Raw genomic sequence first — 19,445 nt, 5'->3', positions numbered from 1 at the left:
AGCCGAAATGGCTGTAGAGTTGGAAATTGCCGCCGATCGGTATGAACTCCTTGAAAAGGAGCATAAGGCTAGTTCGGCCGACCTGAACAAGGCACTTAATGCCACCAAGGAGATGTGGACCAAGGTCAGAGGTGTGCGGGAGGAGCTTCAACAGGCCAGTAAAATCGTGGCTGGGGGCTCCTACTTACTGCAAACAAAGTTTTTGGATCTGAAGTATGCTCCCCTGGATGGACGCTGGAGTCCTGCAGATGCGTATGTGGACTTGGCGAAGAGTACAACTAATGCAGCCAAGTTTTTCGAGAATCAAGGTGATAAAGAAGTGGAGAAGCTTTTCTGGTCGCAATTCAATGCACCCGCGCGCCCGCTGCCGTTAAGTGAGAAGATGGCTGCTGTGGCGGAGCTTCATAGGTTGTCCGGGCTTGCAATGCGGTCTGTAATAGACCATCTTTGGCCGAAGGGGCCTAAGCCGAACAGTTACTTTGGTTTGGTGCAACAATCCTTGGGGTCGTGCCTCAGATCGATGCCATGAGGAGGTCGACGTGCATAGAGGGTGCACGAATGGCTCTTGCCCGTGTTAAAGCCTATTGGACGGATATGGAGGCCATCATTGTAGCGACCCAAGATCCGGCGGGAGGCCAATATCCGGCCGAGCACTACTTGGCGCAGGTCACAAAAGGTGCCCGCCTAATAGAGGCGCATTGCTCGAAGAATGTCTTGTTCGAGTGACAAATCGAATAATTGTAAAAACAATGTTATTTTGGTTATAAGGCTATATTTATACTTTTTGCCCGAAAGTATTATTGTGTCTCCTGTGCGGCCTATACATATATATATATATATATATATATATATATATATATATATATATATATATATATATATATATATATGATCTGAAAGTTAGCAGTCGTTGGCTTCAGCCCCCTCGCATATAATGCGGGGGTGTTCGCGAAAAATATGCATAATCACACTTGATCCAACGTCTTGGTCCATTAAGGAGGTGATCGCATGTCGAACTAGGCAACCGGACTATATAGCTGTAACACTTTCGCTTAGCCATGGGAGTCTAATGGTGGGGCTACTTTGTAGCCCCTGGTACCTTCGCATGCATCCGAATACGGGGTCTTGTGTACATGACCGGGAAACGGTCCTTCGTTAATGCGGAGGGATCCTAAAGATTCTGATAAGTCTTCGAGTGGTTGAACAGTCTCTCGCTATATCATGACAGTCAGTTTTCGGCTTTCTCTACTGAGGTGCTCATCCGGAATAACCAGGGCACAATCGCAGTAGTTCTCCTTTGGCCGCCTTAGCCAATAAGAACAAAACATAAGGCGGCAAACCCAGGAGCCGGGCAAACCCAACATTTGACCAAAGACATGATTCAGAGCTGATGCATATAAGGCCAAACTCGTGACGCCGAACACTCCCGAAGGTATTCGGACTTTATAACAGAAAATGGGCTAAAGAATGCCCATTCATTATAAATCCTCGTCTTCACTTGGTGTTTCCCTTCCCTTGTGTTCGGCATTTAATTTGCCGGCCTGCTTGAAGACCCAGCACTCTCTGTGCTTGTGGTTCGCAGGTTTGTCGAGGGTGCCATGAATTTGGCACAGTCTGTCCAGGACTCTGTTCAGACCGGATGGTCCCTCTTTACTGCCTTTAAGTGGCTTCTTTTGCTGATTGGGTCGAGAGCCCCTGAATCCGGCGTTTACCGTTGTATTGTTCGGGCTCTCTTCCTTGTTTTGACGTTTGTTTTTATTACGCCATGGCTTCCCGTTGCCATCCCTTATTTCGGATGTGCTGGGATCGCTGGTGCCCTTACGGGCCAGCCAGCTGCAATTTTCTATATTTTTTGTATTTTTTGGACATTTTAGTAGGCTGGGCCGTGCTAATATTTGTGCCGTCGTGGGCTGGGCCGTGCCAGGCACGTTTAGCGCGGGCCTTGCCGTGCCAGCCCGGCTCGTTTGGCCAGCTATCCCCGGCGCCCGCTGGAGTATGTGAAACCACTCCGCGCACGCTAAAACCCACGTTTCCACGCATGCGTTTTTACCACCGCTGTTGGAGATGCTTTAATAGTCAATTAAGAATTACTCCCTCCGTCCCATAATGTAAGACGTTTTTCATTATGAGATGGACATAGCGTAGTGTCAAAAGACGTCTTGAATTATGAGACGGATGGAGTAGGTAAGACTTGAGTAATTTTTATCCCGATAAGAATTAGTAAAATATGACTAGAGTTAGCAAACCACAAATAGCAAATCCGGCGAATATTATGTCAGCAAATTAACCACTTGTATGCTGCAGAGAACCAAAATGTTGGCCCGAAACGCAGAACAGGGGGACTTCAAAGATAAACCAGAACAGTCGTGTTTAAAAGATCATCAACGAGACTGCAGGAATATACGTAGTAATTAAGCGTCCGTTTGACCTGCCGGACGGCGTAGAAAGGAGAGCTAGAGCGCGCAACGCGTTTCACGTTTTGCTTCCGCCCCGCCAGCGCTCGTAGCCATCCAGCGCGTCCTGCGCGCGCCGCCGCACGGCGAGCTCGGCCTTCATCATCTCCGCCTCCGCCTCCGCCGCGGCGAGCTTGTCCTCCGACTTCTCCAGCTGCGTCCGCAGTGCGGCGACCTCCGCGTCCCGCGCAACCAGCCGCTGCTCCAGCTCCAGCGCGTAGGCCAAGGAGAAGGACGCGTAGTTTGCAGCCTGCACGCAAGCGTCGTTGCCGTCCACAGACAAATACTACAACCAGTGAGATCGATCCGACCGCAGACAAGCAACCTACGATGAATGTACGTACTAGCGTCTAGCATACCTGAAGAATGGCGATGTAGCTGGACGCGACGATGTCGGAGGGCTCGGTCGCCGCAAACACGCGCTCCTGCTGCGGCGGGACGACGCCCCGCAGCCTCTCCCTCGCGGCGACCCAGTCGGTGCTGTCGCCGTCGTGTCCGCTGGGAATATGCTGCATCTTCCGGCTGCTCCGGGAGAAGGCTTCGGTTGGGGAACAAATTCCGGTGGGCGCCGAGCTGTCATCGGCGGTAGGCGGAGTGTTTGGCAGCACACATGGTGGGCCGTCGCTGCCGCCTGCTTCGTCCAGATTCCTCTTCTTCCCACGCAATGGTGACGATCTCGTCGCATCTCCGCCCGGCTCGATTTTCACCTTGTTCGCCGATGCCGGTGTTTGTGCAACCGCCGCCTTCGCTGCTAGCATGGATTTCATCATGCCGTACACTGCGGGATCCATCACTTTGAACTCGGTGGCGGTACAAGTATAAGAAGGCGGCGGCTCCGGTGACGACGGCTGCGGTGACGACGGCTCCGGTGCCGGGAGCTGCGGTGATGACGGCGCCCGTGCCGGTGCCGATAAGGGAGATATCCCGGCGTTGGCAAGATTGCTGCGGCAAAGATACTTCCTAAGATCAATGAAGGAGGCTCCCTGAGCACGTAGCAACTTGGCCGCCGATGCCTCATCTTCGGTGGAGAGCACGGGGTCCACGAGAGAGCTCTTGGACGGCCTGCCCCACTCCACAGGACAAGGCCACGCGGTCGGCGAACAGAGGAAGAAGAACCCACGCTTCCAATCCTTGATGGACTCCGGCAACCCCGTGAAGCGCAAGCCGGATCTGTCCCTCGATCTGGGATGGAAGTAGTACCAGCCTTTTTTCTGCTTGTGGCTGTGGGGGAGGGTGGACAGCATGAAGAACCGCCGGAACACCGCGAGGGACGGCGACACGCCGGCGGAGTGGCAGAGGACAACGAATCCCGCCATGATGCGCCACCCGTTGGGCGCGAGCTGCGTGGGCGCGAGGCCGAAGTGGTTGAGCGCGTCGACGAAGAAGGGGTGCAGGGGGACGCGCATCCCGGCCTCCAGCGCGTGCGCGTACACGCAGACGGCGCCGTGCGGCGGGGACGAGCTGGCGCGCAGGTCGCCTGCGGGGAGGGCGGTGTACTGGTCCTCGGAGATGCCGTATTTCTTGCACACCGCGTCGACGTGGCCCTGCGTGCGCAAGACGGAGAGGAATTCCTCGTCCGACGACGGGAGCTCGACGCCGGCGGCGTCGTCGTCGAGGTCGGAGGTGGTGACCTTGTAGTCCGGGTCGGAGGAGGACGGAGAGGACGTGGAGGAGGAGGAGGAAGAGGATGGAGAGGAGGAGGACGACGAAGAAGAAGCAGCCGCCATGGCGGGCGAAGGTCCTACTCCAATGGCTTCAGATTTGCTTTCCAAGGAGCTTCTCCCCGTGGATGGGTCTGTGCAAAGACGGTGGACACTCCACTATATCGTCCCAGGCACGAAATTCACTGCAGGGAAATAATGCACTGAAGATGCACTCAGTAGCAGGCTGCAGCGCTGCAGTGTCTAGTTTTATCAAAACGACAGAAGACGTCCGTCTGAATAGACTGAAAGTCCAGCCGCGTGGACCGAAGAGTCGAGTCACGAGCAAGCTACCTCCGGAACGAAGGATTCTGCTAGCACTATTCAGGAGGAGTGAAGTCTGTTTTGAACCTTGAGACCGTAGGCAGCGACAGAAATGAACCCCAACATCGAAATTCCTGAAGTCTGTGTCCTGTAGTCTCTAATCCCGGTCGTAATGGCCCTTTAGTGCGTACCCAAACGGTGGGATTCCAACGTGGCTCTGGAAAGACCGGGAACCGGCTGATTCAGCTGCCTGTGGGTAGGTCCAGTCGCTCCTGCTGTTAGTGGTCGAGCCGGACCAAGTCGCTCCTAGTTACCTCGCTCACTTCGCCCCTTCGCCCCTTCCTCTCCTTCTCTCTGCGACGCCTGGGCTCTTCGCCTCTACACCTCAACAACGGCGACGACGGCGTGGATGATCGCGGCAGCGGTCCACGACATCTCCGGTGGCATCTAGCAAGGTATGCCCTGGCCTTCTCCTCTGTTTCTTCACCGCAGCGATGCTCTTTGTTTTCTCTGTTGGGTTTAGGGTTTTTAAAGGTGGAGCAGAGCAAAATTAAGGGTCGAAAAATCATATGATTTGTGGTAGATGTTTGTTCTGAAGTTATTTAATCCGTCAAAATCACTGCAATGTAGGTGCTTTTTGTTGAAACAATGGACCCAGCAGAGATTTTAAACGTCAGGTTTCACATAGGGGGGGAGTTTGTTCGAATTGGCCCTAATCTGGACTATGTTAGTGGTGATGTGGCCTATTCAAAAATTGAGAGGGACAAGTTGTCCTTTCAGGAGGTGAAGGATATCTGAGAGACCATATGGTTGTTAAGGAAAGCATGAAGTTTTACTTCCTTCTGCCTGGTAAAGAGATGTTAAATGGCTTGGTTTTTTTGCATGATGGTGAGGGATGCATGCAGATATCAGGGCACATAAGTGATGGTGGTGTTGTTGATATCTTTGTGGAATATAATGGGAAGCAAGATTTAGAAGAAGAGAAGGGCAGTGGGTCTGATTTTGAAGATGAAATGCAGTATGAGACTGGCAATGAAAGTGAAGAGGAATTTCCTCTTGTCATGACTGTACAAGGTGATCAGAATGACAATGCAGCAGCACAAGAACAGTTACTTGAGCACAGCATGGAGCAGAGATGAAATAGCATGGAGCAGAGCATGCAAGACATGAAGGAGCTGCAAATGCACCTACATTTAAAATCTCCTTCTTGGATATTTTGCTGGGTCAAGACATGAAGGAGCTGCAAATGCAGTACAACAAGGAGTAGAGGTAGGGGCAGAGAAAGAAAAAGAACAGTCATATCCTGAGGATTCTGAAGATACTGAATATGTGCCACATACTGATGACAGTGGAGAGGAGTCAGAGGTTGTTGAGATGAGAAAGCATGCAAGGAATTTAGGGAAAAAATAAAAACTCTAGGAAATGGGTTGAATCAGATGCAACTGGGGCTGTGCCAATTGATTTCATTGCAAATGTTGAGGAGGTGGTGGAGGACATGGAATTTGAGTCCTCTAATGAGGACTACAGTTATGATGAAGATAGTGATGGGAACATTCAGAGAAAGAGGAGCAAATATCCAAGATTTGACCCAGAAACTGATATTCCACATTTCAGTTTGGGTATGGTTTTCAGAAGCAAAAAATCAATTTGTCAAGGCTATTAAGAGATATGGTCTTGCAACCAAGAGAATCATGCGATTCAAGAAGTCAGAGGGGGCAAGGGTGAGAGTTAAATGTGGATGGCCTGGTTGTCCATGGATTATCTATGCAGCAAAGACAAGCAGATGTTCAAGGTTTTAAATTATCACCTTTGATGATGACCATCAGTGTGCATAGAACAGAGAGAACAGATTGGTCACTGCGAAGGTCATTGCAGGCAGGTATGAGCATTTCATATTGGCCAATCCAACGTGGAAAATTGATAGCATAAAAGCTACTGTACTTCAAGACATGTTTGTTGATGCCTCAATTTCAAAATGCAAGGCAGCAAATTTTTTTGTAATGAACAAGTTATTGTGTGGTATGAGGAGTGAGTATACTAAAGTGTTTGACTATCAGTTAGAGCTGCTTAGGAGCAACCCTGGCAGTACAGTTGATGTATGCTTGGATCCACATGCAAAATAATGTTTTTCAACAGTTTTATGTATGTTTCAATGCAATGAAGAAAGGGTTCAAAGCTGGCTGCATGAAAGTGATTGGGCTTGATGGATGTTTTTTCAAAGGAGCATGCCAAGGAGAGTGGTTGGCTGCAATTGCAAGGGATGCCAACAACCAAATGTATCCCGTTGCTTGGGCAGTAGTGGAGAAAGAGACAACTGAGAGCTGAAAGTGGTTCATTGGCCTTCTAATAAAAGACCTGGATATCAATGAGCAAGGGAAGGATGGGTTTTCATTTCTGACCAACAAAAGGTATGCTTTTGTCTTATATAAGCTTTTGTCATATCTCTACTCCTTCTTGATCCAAGCATACGCGTTCAACACACGTACGGTTGGGGAAGACGTCTCCTCATTCTTGATCCAGCAAGGGGGAAGGAGAGGTTGATGGAGATCATGCAGCACGACGGCGTGGTGGTGGAAGCAGCGGCGATCTCGGCAGGGCTTCGCCAAGCTCAGCGAGAGGGAGAGGTGGTACGGGGGGAGAGGGAGGCGCCAGGGACTAGGGTGCGGCTGCCCTCCCTCCCCCCCTCTTTATATAGGTGGCCTAGGGGGGTGCGCCGTCCCTGGAGATCCCATCTCCAAGGGGGGCGGCGGCCTAGGGGGGGGGACTTGCCCCCCAAGTCAAGTGGGGAGCCCCCCCACCCCTAGGGTTTCCAACCCTAGGCGGAGGGGAGGCCCAAGGGGGGGCGCACCAGCCCACCAGGGCTGGTTCCCTTCCCCTTTCAGCCCACGTGTCCCTCCGGGATAGGTGGCCCCACCCGGTGGACCCCCGGGACCCTTCCGGTGGTCCCGGTACAATACCGATGACCCCCGAAACTTTCCCGGTGGCCGAACTGGACTTCCTATATAGAATTCTTTACCTCCGGACCATTCCGGAACTCCTCGTGACGTCTGGGATCTCATCCGGGACTCCGAACAACTTTCGGATTTCCGCATACTAATATCTCTACAACCCTAGCGTCACCGAACCTTAAGTGTGTAGACCCTACGGGTTCGGGAGACATGCAGACATGACAGAGACGACTCTCCGGTCAATAACCAACAACGGGATCTGGATACCCATGTTGGCTCCCGCATGCTCCTTGATGATCTCATCGGATGAACCACGATGTCGAGGATTCAAGTAACCCCGCATACAATTCCCTTTGTCAATCGGTACGTTACTTGCCCGAGATTCGATCGTCGATATCCCAATACCTCGTTCAATCTCGTTACCAGCAAGTCACATTACTCGTACCATAATGCATGATCCCGTGACCAAACACTTGGTCACATTGAGCTCACTATGTTGATGCATTACCGAGTGGGCCCAGAGATACCTCTCCGTCATACAGAGTGACAAATCCCAGTCTCGATCTGTGTCAACCCAACAGATACTTTCGGGGATACCCGTAGTATACCTTTATAGTCACCCAGTTACGTTGTGACGTTTGGTACACCCAAAGCACTCCTACGGTATCCGGGAGTTACATGATCTCATGGTCTAAGGAAATGATACTTGACATTGAAGAAGCTCTAGCAAACGAACTACACGATCTTGTGTTATGCTCAGGATTGGGTCTTGTCCATCACATCATTCTCCTAATGATGTGATCCCATTATCAACGACATCCAATGTCCATAGTCAGGAAACCATGACTATCAGCTGATCAACGAGCTAGTCAACAAGAGGCTCACTAGGGACATGTTGTGGTCTATGTATTCACACATGTATTACGATTTCCGGATAACACAATTATAGCATGAATAATAGACAATTATCATGAACAAGGAAATATAATGATAATCATTTTATTATTGCCTCTAGGGCATATTTCCAACAGTCTCCCACTTGCACTAGAGTCAATAATCTAGTTACAATTGAACACCCATAGAGTTCTGGTGTTGATCATGTTTTGCTCGCGGAAGAGGTTTAGTCAACGGATCTGCGACATTCAGATCTGTATGCACTTTGCAAATATCTATGTCTCCATCTTGAACATTTTCACGAATGGAGTTGAAGCGACACTTGATGTGCCTGGTCTTCTTGTGAAACCTGGACTCCTTGGCAAGGGCAATAGCTCCAGTGTCGTCACAGAAGAGAGTGATCGGCCCCGACGCATTGGGTATGACTCCTAGGTCGGTGATGAACTCCTTCATCCATATTGCTTCATGCGCTGCCTCCGAGGCTTCCATGTACTCCGCTTCACATGTAGATCCTGCCACGACGCTCTGCTTGCAACTGCACCAGCTTACTGCCACACCATTCAAAATATACACGTATCCGGTTTGTGATTTAGAGTCATCCAGATCTGTGTCGAAGCTAGCGCCGACGTAACCCTTTACGACGAGCTCTTCGTAGCTCCATAAACGAGAAACATATCCTTAGTCCTTTCCAGGTACTTCAGGATATTCTTGACCGTTGTCCAGTGTTCCATGCCGGGATTACTTTGGTACCTTCCTACCAAACTTAAGGCAAGGTTTACATCAGGTCTGGTATACAGCATGGCATACATAATAGACCCTATAGCCGAGGCATAGGGGATGACACTCATCTTTTCTCTATCTTCTGCCGTGGTCGGGCATTGAGCCAAGCTCAATTTCACACCTTGCAACACAGGCAAGAACCCCTTCTTGGACTGATCCATGTTGAACTTCTTCAATATCTTATCAAGGTATGTGCTTTGTGAAAGACCTATGAGGCGTCTCGATCTATCCCTATAGATCTTGATGCCTAATATGTAAGCAGCTTCTCCAAGGTCCTTCATTGAAAAACACTTATTCAAGTAGGCCTTAATGCTGTCCAAAAGTTCTATATCATTTCCCATCAAAAGTATGTCATCTACATATAATATGAGAAATGCTACAGAGCTCCCACTCACTTTCTTGTAAACGCATGCTTCTCCATAAGTCTGCATAAACCCAAATGCTTTGATCATCTCATCAAAGCGAATGTTCCAACTCCGAGATGCTTGCACCAGCCCATAAATGGATCGCTGGAGCTTGCATACCTTGTTAGCATTCTCAGGATCGACAAAACCTTCCGGCTGCATCATATACAGTTCTTCCTTAAGATAGCCGTTAAGGAATGCCGTTTTGACGTCCATTTGCCATATCTCATAATCATAGTATGCGACAATTGCTAACATGATTCAGACGAACTTCAGCTTCGCTACGGGAGAGAAAGTCTCATCGTAGTCAACCCCTTGAATTTGCCGATAACCCTTAGCGACAAGTCGAGCATTATAGATGGTAACATTACCATCCGCGTCCGTCTTCTTCTTAAAGATCCATTTATTTTCTATCGCTCGCCGATCATCGGGCAAGTCTGTCAAAGTCCATACTTTGTTTTCATACATGGATCCTATCTCGGATTGCATGGCTTCAAGCCATTTGTTGGAATCTGGGCCCGCCATCGCTTCTTCATAGTTCGAAGGTTCACCGTTGTCTAACAACATGATTTCCAGGACAGGGTTGCCATACCACTCTGGTGTGGAACGTGTCCTTGTGGACCTACGAAGTTCAGTAGCAACTTGATCCGAAGTACCTTGATCATCATCATTAATTTCCTCTCCAGTCGGTGTAGGCACCACAGGAACATTTTCCTGAGCTGCACTACTTTCCGGTTCAAGAGGTAGTACTTCATCGAGTTCTACTTTCCTCCCACTTCTTTCGAGAGAAACTCTTTCTCCAGAAAGGACCCGTTCTTGGCAACAAAGATCTTGCCTTCGGATCTAAGGTAGAAGGTATACCCAATGGTTTCCTTAGGGTATCCTATGAAGACGCATTTTTCCGACTTGGGTTCGAGCTTTTCAGGTTGAAGTTTCTTGACATAAGCATCGCATCCCCAAACTTTTAGAAACGACAGCTTAGGTTTCTTCCCAAACCATAATTCATACGGTGTCGTCTCAACGGATTTAGACGGTGCCCTATTTAAAGTGAATGTAGCTGTCTCTAGAGCGTATCCCCAAAATGATAGCGGTAAATCGGTGAGTGACATCATAGACCGCACCATATCCAATAGAGTGCGATTACGACGTTCGGACACACCGTTACGCTGAGGTGTTCCAGGCGGCGTGAGTTGTGAAACGATTCCACATTTCCTTAAGTGCGTACCAAATTCGTGACTTAAATATTCTCCTCCACGATCTGATCGTAAGAACTTTATTTTTCGGTCACGTTGATTCTCTACCTCATTCTGAAATTCCTTGAACTTTTCAAAGGTCTCAGACTTGTGTTTCATCAAGTAGACATACCCATATCTACTTAAGTCATCAGTGAGAGTGAGAACATAACGATAGCCTCCGCGAGCCTCAACGCTCATTGGACCGCACACATCAGTATGTATGATTTCCAATAAGTTGGTTGCTCGCTCCATTGTTCCGGAGAACGGAGTCTTGGTCATTTTGCCCATGAGGCATGGTTCGCATGTGTCAAATGATTCATAATCGAGAGACTCTAAAAGTCCATCAGCATGGAGCTTCTTCATGCGCTTGACACCAATGTGACCAAGGCGGCAGTGCCACAAGTATGTGGGACTATCGTTATCAACCTTACATCTTTTGGTATTCACACTATGAATATGTGTAACATCACGTTCGAGATTCATCAAGAATAAACCATTGACCAGCGGGGCATGACCATAAAACATATCTCTCATATAAATAGAACAACCATTATTCTCGGATTTAAATGAGTAGCCATCTCGTATTAAACGAGATCCAGATACAATGTTCATGCTCAAAGCTGGCACTAAATAACAATTATTGAGGTTTAAAACTAATCCCGTAGGTAAATGTAGAGGTAGCGTGCCGACGGCGATCACATCGACCTTGGAACCATTCCCGACGCGCATCGTCACCTCGTCCTTCGCCAGTCTCCGCTTATTCCGCAGCTCCTGCTTTGAGTTACAAATATGAGCAACCGCACCGGTATCAAATACCCAGGAGCTACTACGAGTACTGGTAAGGTACACATCAATTACATGTATATCACATATACCTTTAGTGTTGCCGGCCTTCTTGTCCGCTAAGTATTTGGGGCAGTTCCGCTTCCAGTGTCCCTTTCCCTTGCAATAAAAGCACTCAGTCTCAGGTTTGGGTCCATTCTTTGGCTTCTTCCCGGCAACTGGTTTACCGGGCGCGGCAACTCCCTTGCCGTCCTTCTTGAAGTTCTTCTTACCCTTGCCTTTCTTGAAACTAGTGGTTTTATTGACCATCAACACTTGATGCTCCTTTTTGATTTCTACCTCCGCTGATTTCAGCATTGAAAATACTTCAGGAATAGTTTTCACCATCCCCTGCATATTGTAGTTCATCACAAAGCTCTTGTAGCTAGGTGGGAGCGACTGAAGGATTCTGTCAATGACCGCCTCGTCCGGGAGGTTAATGTCCAGCTGGGACAAGCGGTTGTGCAACCCAGACATTTTGAGTATGTGCTCACTGACAGAACTATTTTCCTCCATCTTACAACTGTAGAACTTGTCGGAGACTTCATATCTCTCGACCCGGGCATGAGCTTGGAAAACCATTTTCAGCTCCTCGAACATCTCATATGCTCCGTGTTGCTCAAAACGCTTTTGGAGCCCCGGTTCTAAGCTGTAAAGCATGCCGCACTGAACGAGGGAGTAATCATCAGCACGTGACTGCCAAGCGTTCATAACGTCTTGGTTCTCTGGGATGGGTGCTTCACCTAGCGGTCCTTCTAGGACATATGCTTTCTTGGCAGCTATGAGGATGATCCTCAGGTTCCGGACCCAGTCCGAATAGTTGCTGCCATCATCTTTCAGCTTGGTTTTCTCTAGGAACGCGTTGAAGTTGAGGTTGACATGAGCGTTGGCCATTTGATCTACAAGACATTTTTGCAAAGGTTTTTAGACTAAGTTCATGATAATTAAGTTCATCTAATCAAATTATTTAATGAACTCCCACTCAGATTAGACATCCCTCTAGTCATCTAAGTGATACATGATCCGAGTCAACTAGGCCGTGTCCGATCATCACGTGAGACGGACTAGTCATCATCGGTGAACATCTCCATGTTGATCGTATCTTCCATACGACTCATGTTCGACCTTTCGGTCTCTTGTGTTCCGAGGCCATGTCTGTACATGCTAGGCTCGTCAAGTTAACCTAAGTGTTTTGCATGTGTAAATCTGTCTTACACCCGTTGTATGTGGACGTTGGAATCTATCACACCCGATCATCACGTGGTGCTTCGAAACAACGAACTTTCGCAACGGCGCACAGTTAGGGGGAACACTTTCTTGAAATTATTATGAGGGATCATCTTATTTACTACCGTCGTTCTAAGCAAATAAGATGCAAAAACATGATAAACATCACATGCAATCAAATAGTGACATGATATGGCCAATATCATATAGCTCCTTTGATCTCCATCTTCGGGGCGCCATGATCATCTTCGTCACCGGCATGACACCATGATCTCCATCATCATGATCTCCATCATCGTGTCTCCATGAAGTTGCTCGCCAACTATTACTTCTACTACTATGGCTAACGGTTTAGCAATAAAGTAAAGTAATTACATGGCGTTTAATCATTGACACGCAGGTCATACAATAATTAAGACAACTCCTATGGCTCCTGCCGGTTGTCATACTCATCGACATGCAAGTCGTGATTCCTATTACAAGAACATGATCTCATACATCACATATATATCATTCATCACAACTTTTGGCCATATCACATCACAAGGCATATGCTGCAAAAACAAGTTAGACGTCCTCTAATTGTTGTTGCATGTTTTTACGTGGCTGCAATAGGGTTCTAGCAAGAACGTTTCTTACCTACGTAAAAGCCACAACGTGATATGCCAATTTCTATTTACCCTTCATAAGGACCCTTTTCATCGAATCCGCTCCGACTAAAGTGGGAGAGACAGACACCCGCTAGCCACCTTATGCAACTAGTGCATGTCAGTCGGTGGAACCTGTCTCACGTAAGCGTACGTGTAAGGTCGGTCCGGGCCGCTTCATCCCACGATGCCGCCGAAGCAAAATAAGACTAGTAGTGGCAAGAAAATTGACAACATCTACGCCCACAACAAATTTGTGTTCTATTCGTGCAAAGAAACTACGCATAGACCTAGCTCATGATGCCACTGTTGGGGAACGTTGCAGAAAATAAAAAAATTCTACGCTTCACCAAGATCAATCTATGGAGTTCATCTAGCAACGAGAGAGAGGAGTGCATCTACATACCCTTGTAGATCGCGAGCGGAAGCGTTCAAGAGAACGGGGTTGAGGGAGTCGTACTCGTCGTGATCCAAATCACCGATGATCCTAGTGCTGAACGGACAGCACCTCCGCGTTCAACACACGTACGGTTGGGGAAGACGTCTCCTCCTTCTTGATCCAGCAAGGGGGAAGGAGAGGTTGATGGAGATCCAGCAGCACGACGGCGTGGTGGTGGAAGCAGCGGCGATCTCGGCAGGGCTTCGCCAAGCTCAGCGAGAGGGAGAGGTGGTACGGGGGGAGAGGGAGGCGCCAGGGACTAGGGTGCGGCTGCCCTCCCTCCCCCCTCTTTATATAGGGGGCCTAGGGGGTGCGCCGGCCCTGGAGATCTCATCTCCAAGGGGGCGGCGGCCTAGGGGGGGGACTTGCCCCCCAAGTCAAGTGGGGCGCCCCCCACCCCTAGGGTTTCCAACCCTAGGCGCAGGGGAGGCCCAAGGGGGGGCGCACCAGCCCACCAGGGGCTGGTTCCCTTCCCCTTTCAGCCCACGTGGCCCTCCGGGATAGGTGGCCCCACCCGGTGGACCCCCGGGACCCTTCCGGTGGTCCCGGTACAATACCGGTGACCCCCGAAACTTTCCCGGTGGCCGAAACTGGACTTCCTATATAGAATTATTTACCTCCGGACCATTCCGGAACTCCTCGTGACGTCCGGGATCTCATCCGGGACTCCGAACAACTTTCGGGTTTCCGCATACTAATATCTCTACAACCCTAGCGTCACCGAACCTTAAGTGTGTAGACCCTACGGGTTCGGGAGACATGCAGACATGACCGAGACGACTCTCCGGTCAATAACCAACAGCGGGATCTGGATACCCATGTTGGCTCCCACATGCTCCTCGATGATCTCATCGGATGAACCACGATGTCGAGGATTCAAGTAACCCCGTATACAATTCCCTTTGTCAATCGGTACGTTACTTTCCCGAGATTCGATCGTCGGTATCCCAATACCTCGTTCAATCTCGTTACCGGCAAGTCACTTTACTCGTACCGTAATGCATGATCCCGTGACCAAACACTTGGTCACATTGAGCTCATTATGATGATGCATTACCGAGTGGGCCCAGAGATACCTCTCCGTCATACGGAGTGACAAATCCCAGTCTCGATCCGTGTCAACCCAACAGATACTTTCGGGGATACCCGTAGTATACCTTTATAGTCACCCAGTTACGTTGTGACGTTTGGTACACCCAAAGCACTCCTACGGTATCCGGGAGTTACACGATCTCATGGTCTAAGGAAATGATACTTGACATTGGAAAAGCTCTAGCAAACGAACTACACGATCTTGTGCTATGCTCGGGATTGGGTCTTGTCCATCACATCATTCTCCTAATGATGTGATCCCGTTATCAATGACATCCAATGTCCATAGTCAGGAAACCATGACTATCAGTTGATCAACGAGCTAGTCAACTAGAGGCTCACTAGGGACATGTTGTGGTCTATGTATTCACACATGTATTACAATTTCCGGATAACACAATTATAGCATGAATAATAGACAATTATCATGAACAAGGAAATATAATAATAATCATTTTATTATTGCCTCTAGGGCATATTTCCAACAACAAGTTATTTATTAATGTCTTGTAAAAGAATCAATCACAATCAATCTCTAAGTATCAAATCTAAATTAATTAATCTTCATAACGTTTGCTTCCTTCCGCATTACGTCCATAACTTTCCTTCCTTGTTTTGGCGCAAACTGTTTGGTAGCAGAGATTAGGAAGCTTCCTATGACCGTAGTAATAGGAAGTATTCTTTTTATTGATGATTCGTTTCCATGCATGATGATAGTAAATTAGGCCAACATTCGCCACTATTTATTACGGTCATCAATCGTATCCATTCACACGCAGGCACCAAAAAAACCCCACACCCCGCAGAAGAAACGCTCCATCGATCCCATTTCTACTCCAATACGAGCCTGCGCCGAGGACCGAGTGGAGCCGCCGTCGGCGCTGGCCAGGCTCCCCACCGAGGTGCGCGCAGGGTCGCCGCTCCCGCTCCCGCAGTCGAGCATAGCAGCAGCGACGGAGTCCCAGCAGCCACCACGTTCCTCGTGCTCTCTGGCAAATCCGCCCAGGACCAGTAGCTCCTCACCTCCGCCGCCGGCGAGCTCTCTCTAGCGGAGGAGGGCGAGGGCGAGCTCGCCGTCTCCCTCGCGCTCTACGCCAGCGAGGACGCGGGCTTCGACGCGGCCGCCTACATGGGCGCGCTCTAGGCGCGACGCTTCGGGAGGTGGATGCGTTGGTCCTTGGTCGCCGCGGATGGCATCCACACACGACCTCGTGACACAGTGAGTGCAAGATTTTGTTCTTTTGAGTATCGCTCCATTAGAAAAAGAAAGAGACGATGAATTTCCTCTTGAAATCGCTCAAATTGGGCTTACTCTTTGCTTCCCCTCTGCCTATAGGAACTTCGCCAAACTTCCGGTGGGCGTCATGTGCGCCACAGACGTGCAGTTCAAAGGCAGAGGTGCGTCAAAAATGTATGCCATTTGGTGCTTGTTTTTGTTGTCCCTTTTAGTGTGTATCTCTGATGATTTTTGATGAACGGCTTCAGTTTTTAGAGCATACACAGTAGGTACTTATGTGCTACGAATTTTGATGGGTAATCAATCTTAAGAGAGCAAAATAATTGTTATGATTTTTTGTCTACACGAGAACATACAGATTCGGTAGCACACCTAGAACCAGAATATGCCAAGAACATAACAGGCCGTAGTGACTTGACAATACAATAAGCTAAACTGTTGTTATGATTTCTTTTGTAACAAGTTGAAGTTATTCAAAAAATAATAATTGAAGTTTCTTCTAGCAGCACCAACTTCAGTTCAATTGTTAGAAAAAATCTTCAGTTCAAGATTTAGGAACAATCAGTTGGCTTAACTGTCAGTCTGAAACCAACCATTTTTTTGTTGCAGTTCAGTTAACTCAAGCTATTACAATTCACTCAGTCGCAGCGTCTCTAGGGGCAGCGGAAGAACCGTGGGCGTGATCAGTGAGCACAGATGCACATATCTGTGGGGAAGCAACATGCAGACATGGATGAAAGATGGGAGACCTATCTCTAGCTGCCTGAACTGTCCACCGGCAAGATGAACCCACAAGCGCCGTGGTGGACAAAAAGGTGTGTTCCCCAAAACTTTTTGTCTTGTGTCTGGCATGCTTGAAATTGCTGGATTGAAAAGTCATGTAAGGTGGGTGGATGTGTGAAATTAATATATTGGATTTGCCAGCCGTGAGTACTGCTAGATCGGTGATGGTGCTCTGTTCCTTATGTTGTTTATCTCTGCATCTATAGAGCTTTAGCAAATGGTGCTCTGTTCCTTATGTTGTTTATCTCTGCACCTATAGAGCTTTAGCAAATGTACATACTGATTCAGGCATGCACTAACTCTGATTGATACTACAAATGCACACATGGTTGTGTAATTTTTTTCCTCGAATACACACGAGTGTGCGTACAATATTAAAGGAGAGGATGGGGGTAAAGAGATACAATCCCAACTGCCCACATTATCTAAGCTCTAAATCTGGCGTCTGCCCACGTTGCGAAAGCCCCAAGGAAGGCTTCGACCTCTCCCTTTAGGATGCCTTCTCTCTTGGGGACTTTGTGTAAATTGGTAACTATCTTAGTCAGTTATAGAAGTAGTATTAGCGGTGTGAAATTACATCTTTTGTGGAGACGCTGGTGCTGAGAAATTGTTGGCATATTTGGTTAAGGATAAGGTCTGGAAATCGAGGTTTTTCTACAAGTAAGCTGTATTTCATTCTTCTCCTGCCATTCTCAGCAATAGATAAATTATAAAATGTATGTACGGGTAGGCATGTGGTGTGTGCGCTGGGGCACTGGCAAGACTCCCTGACAGGCATATTCTGGTGACTACTTGTGTTCACGTGAAATCCATCCTCTGATTACATTGTTTCGGCATGTTTATGTGGAAGGAACCACTACCATGTCCACCCAAAAAAGGGAAGCCAACATCACGGAGGTCTATGGTAACTAAACAAACGTCCTGCAGAATGTAGACAAACAGGACAAAAAAGCATTTGTGGTTTGGATATGTGATACTAAGAAATTCCCACTGTTTATCTACTACAGTTGTGATATTTCCTTCCCTCGTGTAACTGGAACAGGGGACCAGCAACTCCGACAACCGGAGTTAGAGAGTTATTTGCTCCAAGAAGTACAAGAAGAGAGCAAGAGGCCGGCCTCCAAGATCAATGCTGAAATAGATGAAGAATCTACATTGAGTGGAACAACAAGGTTGTGCTGCCCAACTGCAGCCATGACATGTGCATCAAGTGCTACAATCAATGATCAGTAAGAATACAATGCATGATCCCAGTTATTATTTTTCCTGCCATGTTCATTCAACTAGAGCAAACATGTTTGGTGTTTGGTTTAATGCGAGCTTCGGAGATATCACTCAACACTTCATTCTGGTGTTATTAAGTGCTTCAGCAGACACAAATATAGCATATTTTTACTAATAGCAATGCACTATGAGTAATTAAGCTGGTGTGACCATCATTTATTGAAAATATGCTGCAACCTATGCATCTGCTTACCAGTATTGTCCTTGGCAACGTCAACCAAACTTTTATTTTAGTAGATTCCGCCTTCTATGGTTTTAGAAATTCATTGTTTTTTATGGTTAATTGAGCAGAGCTCGTTCATAGTGATCTTCTGCCAATGACTTTGCAGGAAGATCAAAGAATGTGTGGGAATCAACCCCTGATCTCCCGTCTTCAATAGTGGTGGCAGCGACTCTGGCTATGAACAGCATTATTCACGCCTCTATAGGAGCTTATACGCCATTCATCTGCCTTAAGGTGGGCTTGAGGAATCTGCCTCTTTTATTTATATACACATTAGTATTGCCTTACAAATTGAATAAGGAATATTTTTATTTGGTATGTACCACAAAATGTGTTCATCCAGTAGGTGATGGTTTGGTCATTCTTCTCCAAGGTGCGGATCTATTTGGACGTTTGCAGCTATGCTTGTGCCTGGTTTTACTGATTACGAGACATCTCCGGATGATTGGTTATCTGGACACATTTTCCAACTGTATAAGCTTTGTGAGTTCTTGAGATCTTCCTCGTTTTAGCTAATTCAGTGTTCTGTATAACATTGATTTTGCAGATATACTGGATGTTAACTTATTCATATCCTCATCCTAAAGATCATATGACAAGTACTTGATATAATTTTGCTTTCAAAAATTAAAACACCTAGGTGATTATCCTGGCTATCATATCTGTACAAGCAAGATTATCATAATAACTAAGCAATGTTTTCTTTAGGTTATTATGCAGTTTAGGTAGTGAGTTTTTTTTTGCAGATTTATACAGTGCCTAATTTGATTCAACAAGGATAATGATACTTCAAGGCTTGAAAAATTTAGACTATGATCACTTTTTATGCCAAGCTGGAAATTTGACGTGCCTTAAAGCACCTACAGCCGGACTTGGCAAATCTGGGTGACTCAAACGCCCTGCGGATGTGTCTGCGAGCACTGTCCGGGCAGTCCTCAAAAATCGCCATCTACATCCGTGTATCTCATATCCAATCCACATTCGTGTATCTCATATCCATTGACCTGTCATAT

General features: G+C 47.7%; 1 protein-coding gene across 2 annotated transcripts; it reads right to left on the bottom strand.

Moving 5' to 3' along the window:
* Positions 1-2,176: 2,176 nt before the first annotated feature.
* Positions 2,177-4,340, bottom strand: LOC123162319 (uncharacterized). 2 transcript variants are annotated; one of them, XM_044580115.1, is made up of 2 exons: positions 2,813-4,340; positions 2,177-2,739 (listed from the first exon to the last, which is right to left on the bottom strand). In XM_044580115.1, exons 1-2 carry the CDS (start codon positions 4,178-4,180, stop codon positions 2,473-2,475), a joined length of 1,635 nt encoding a protein of 544 aa, XP_044436050.1. In that variant the 5' UTR covers positions 4,181-4,340; the 3' UTR covers positions 2,177-2,472. The 2 variants fall into 2 exon arrangements, with proteins under 2 accessions (XP_044436050.1, XP_044436051.1); XM_044580116.1 differs by having other exon boundaries at positions 2,177-2,703; positions 2,813-4,337.
* Positions 4,341-19,445: the final 15,105 nt, after the last annotated feature.

The sequence above is a fragment of the Triticum aestivum genome, chromosome 7B (genome assembly GCF_018294505.1).
Source record: "Triticum aestivum cultivar Chinese Spring chromosome 7B, IWGSC CS RefSeq v2.1, whole genome shotgun sequence".
NCBI classification, from domain to species: Eukaryota; Viridiplantae; Streptophyta; class Magnoliopsida; order Poales; family Poaceae; genus Triticum; species Triticum aestivum.
The sequence above is the reverse complement of the archived record's forward strand: the minus strand, read 5'-3'. Positions and strand labels throughout refer to the sequence as shown.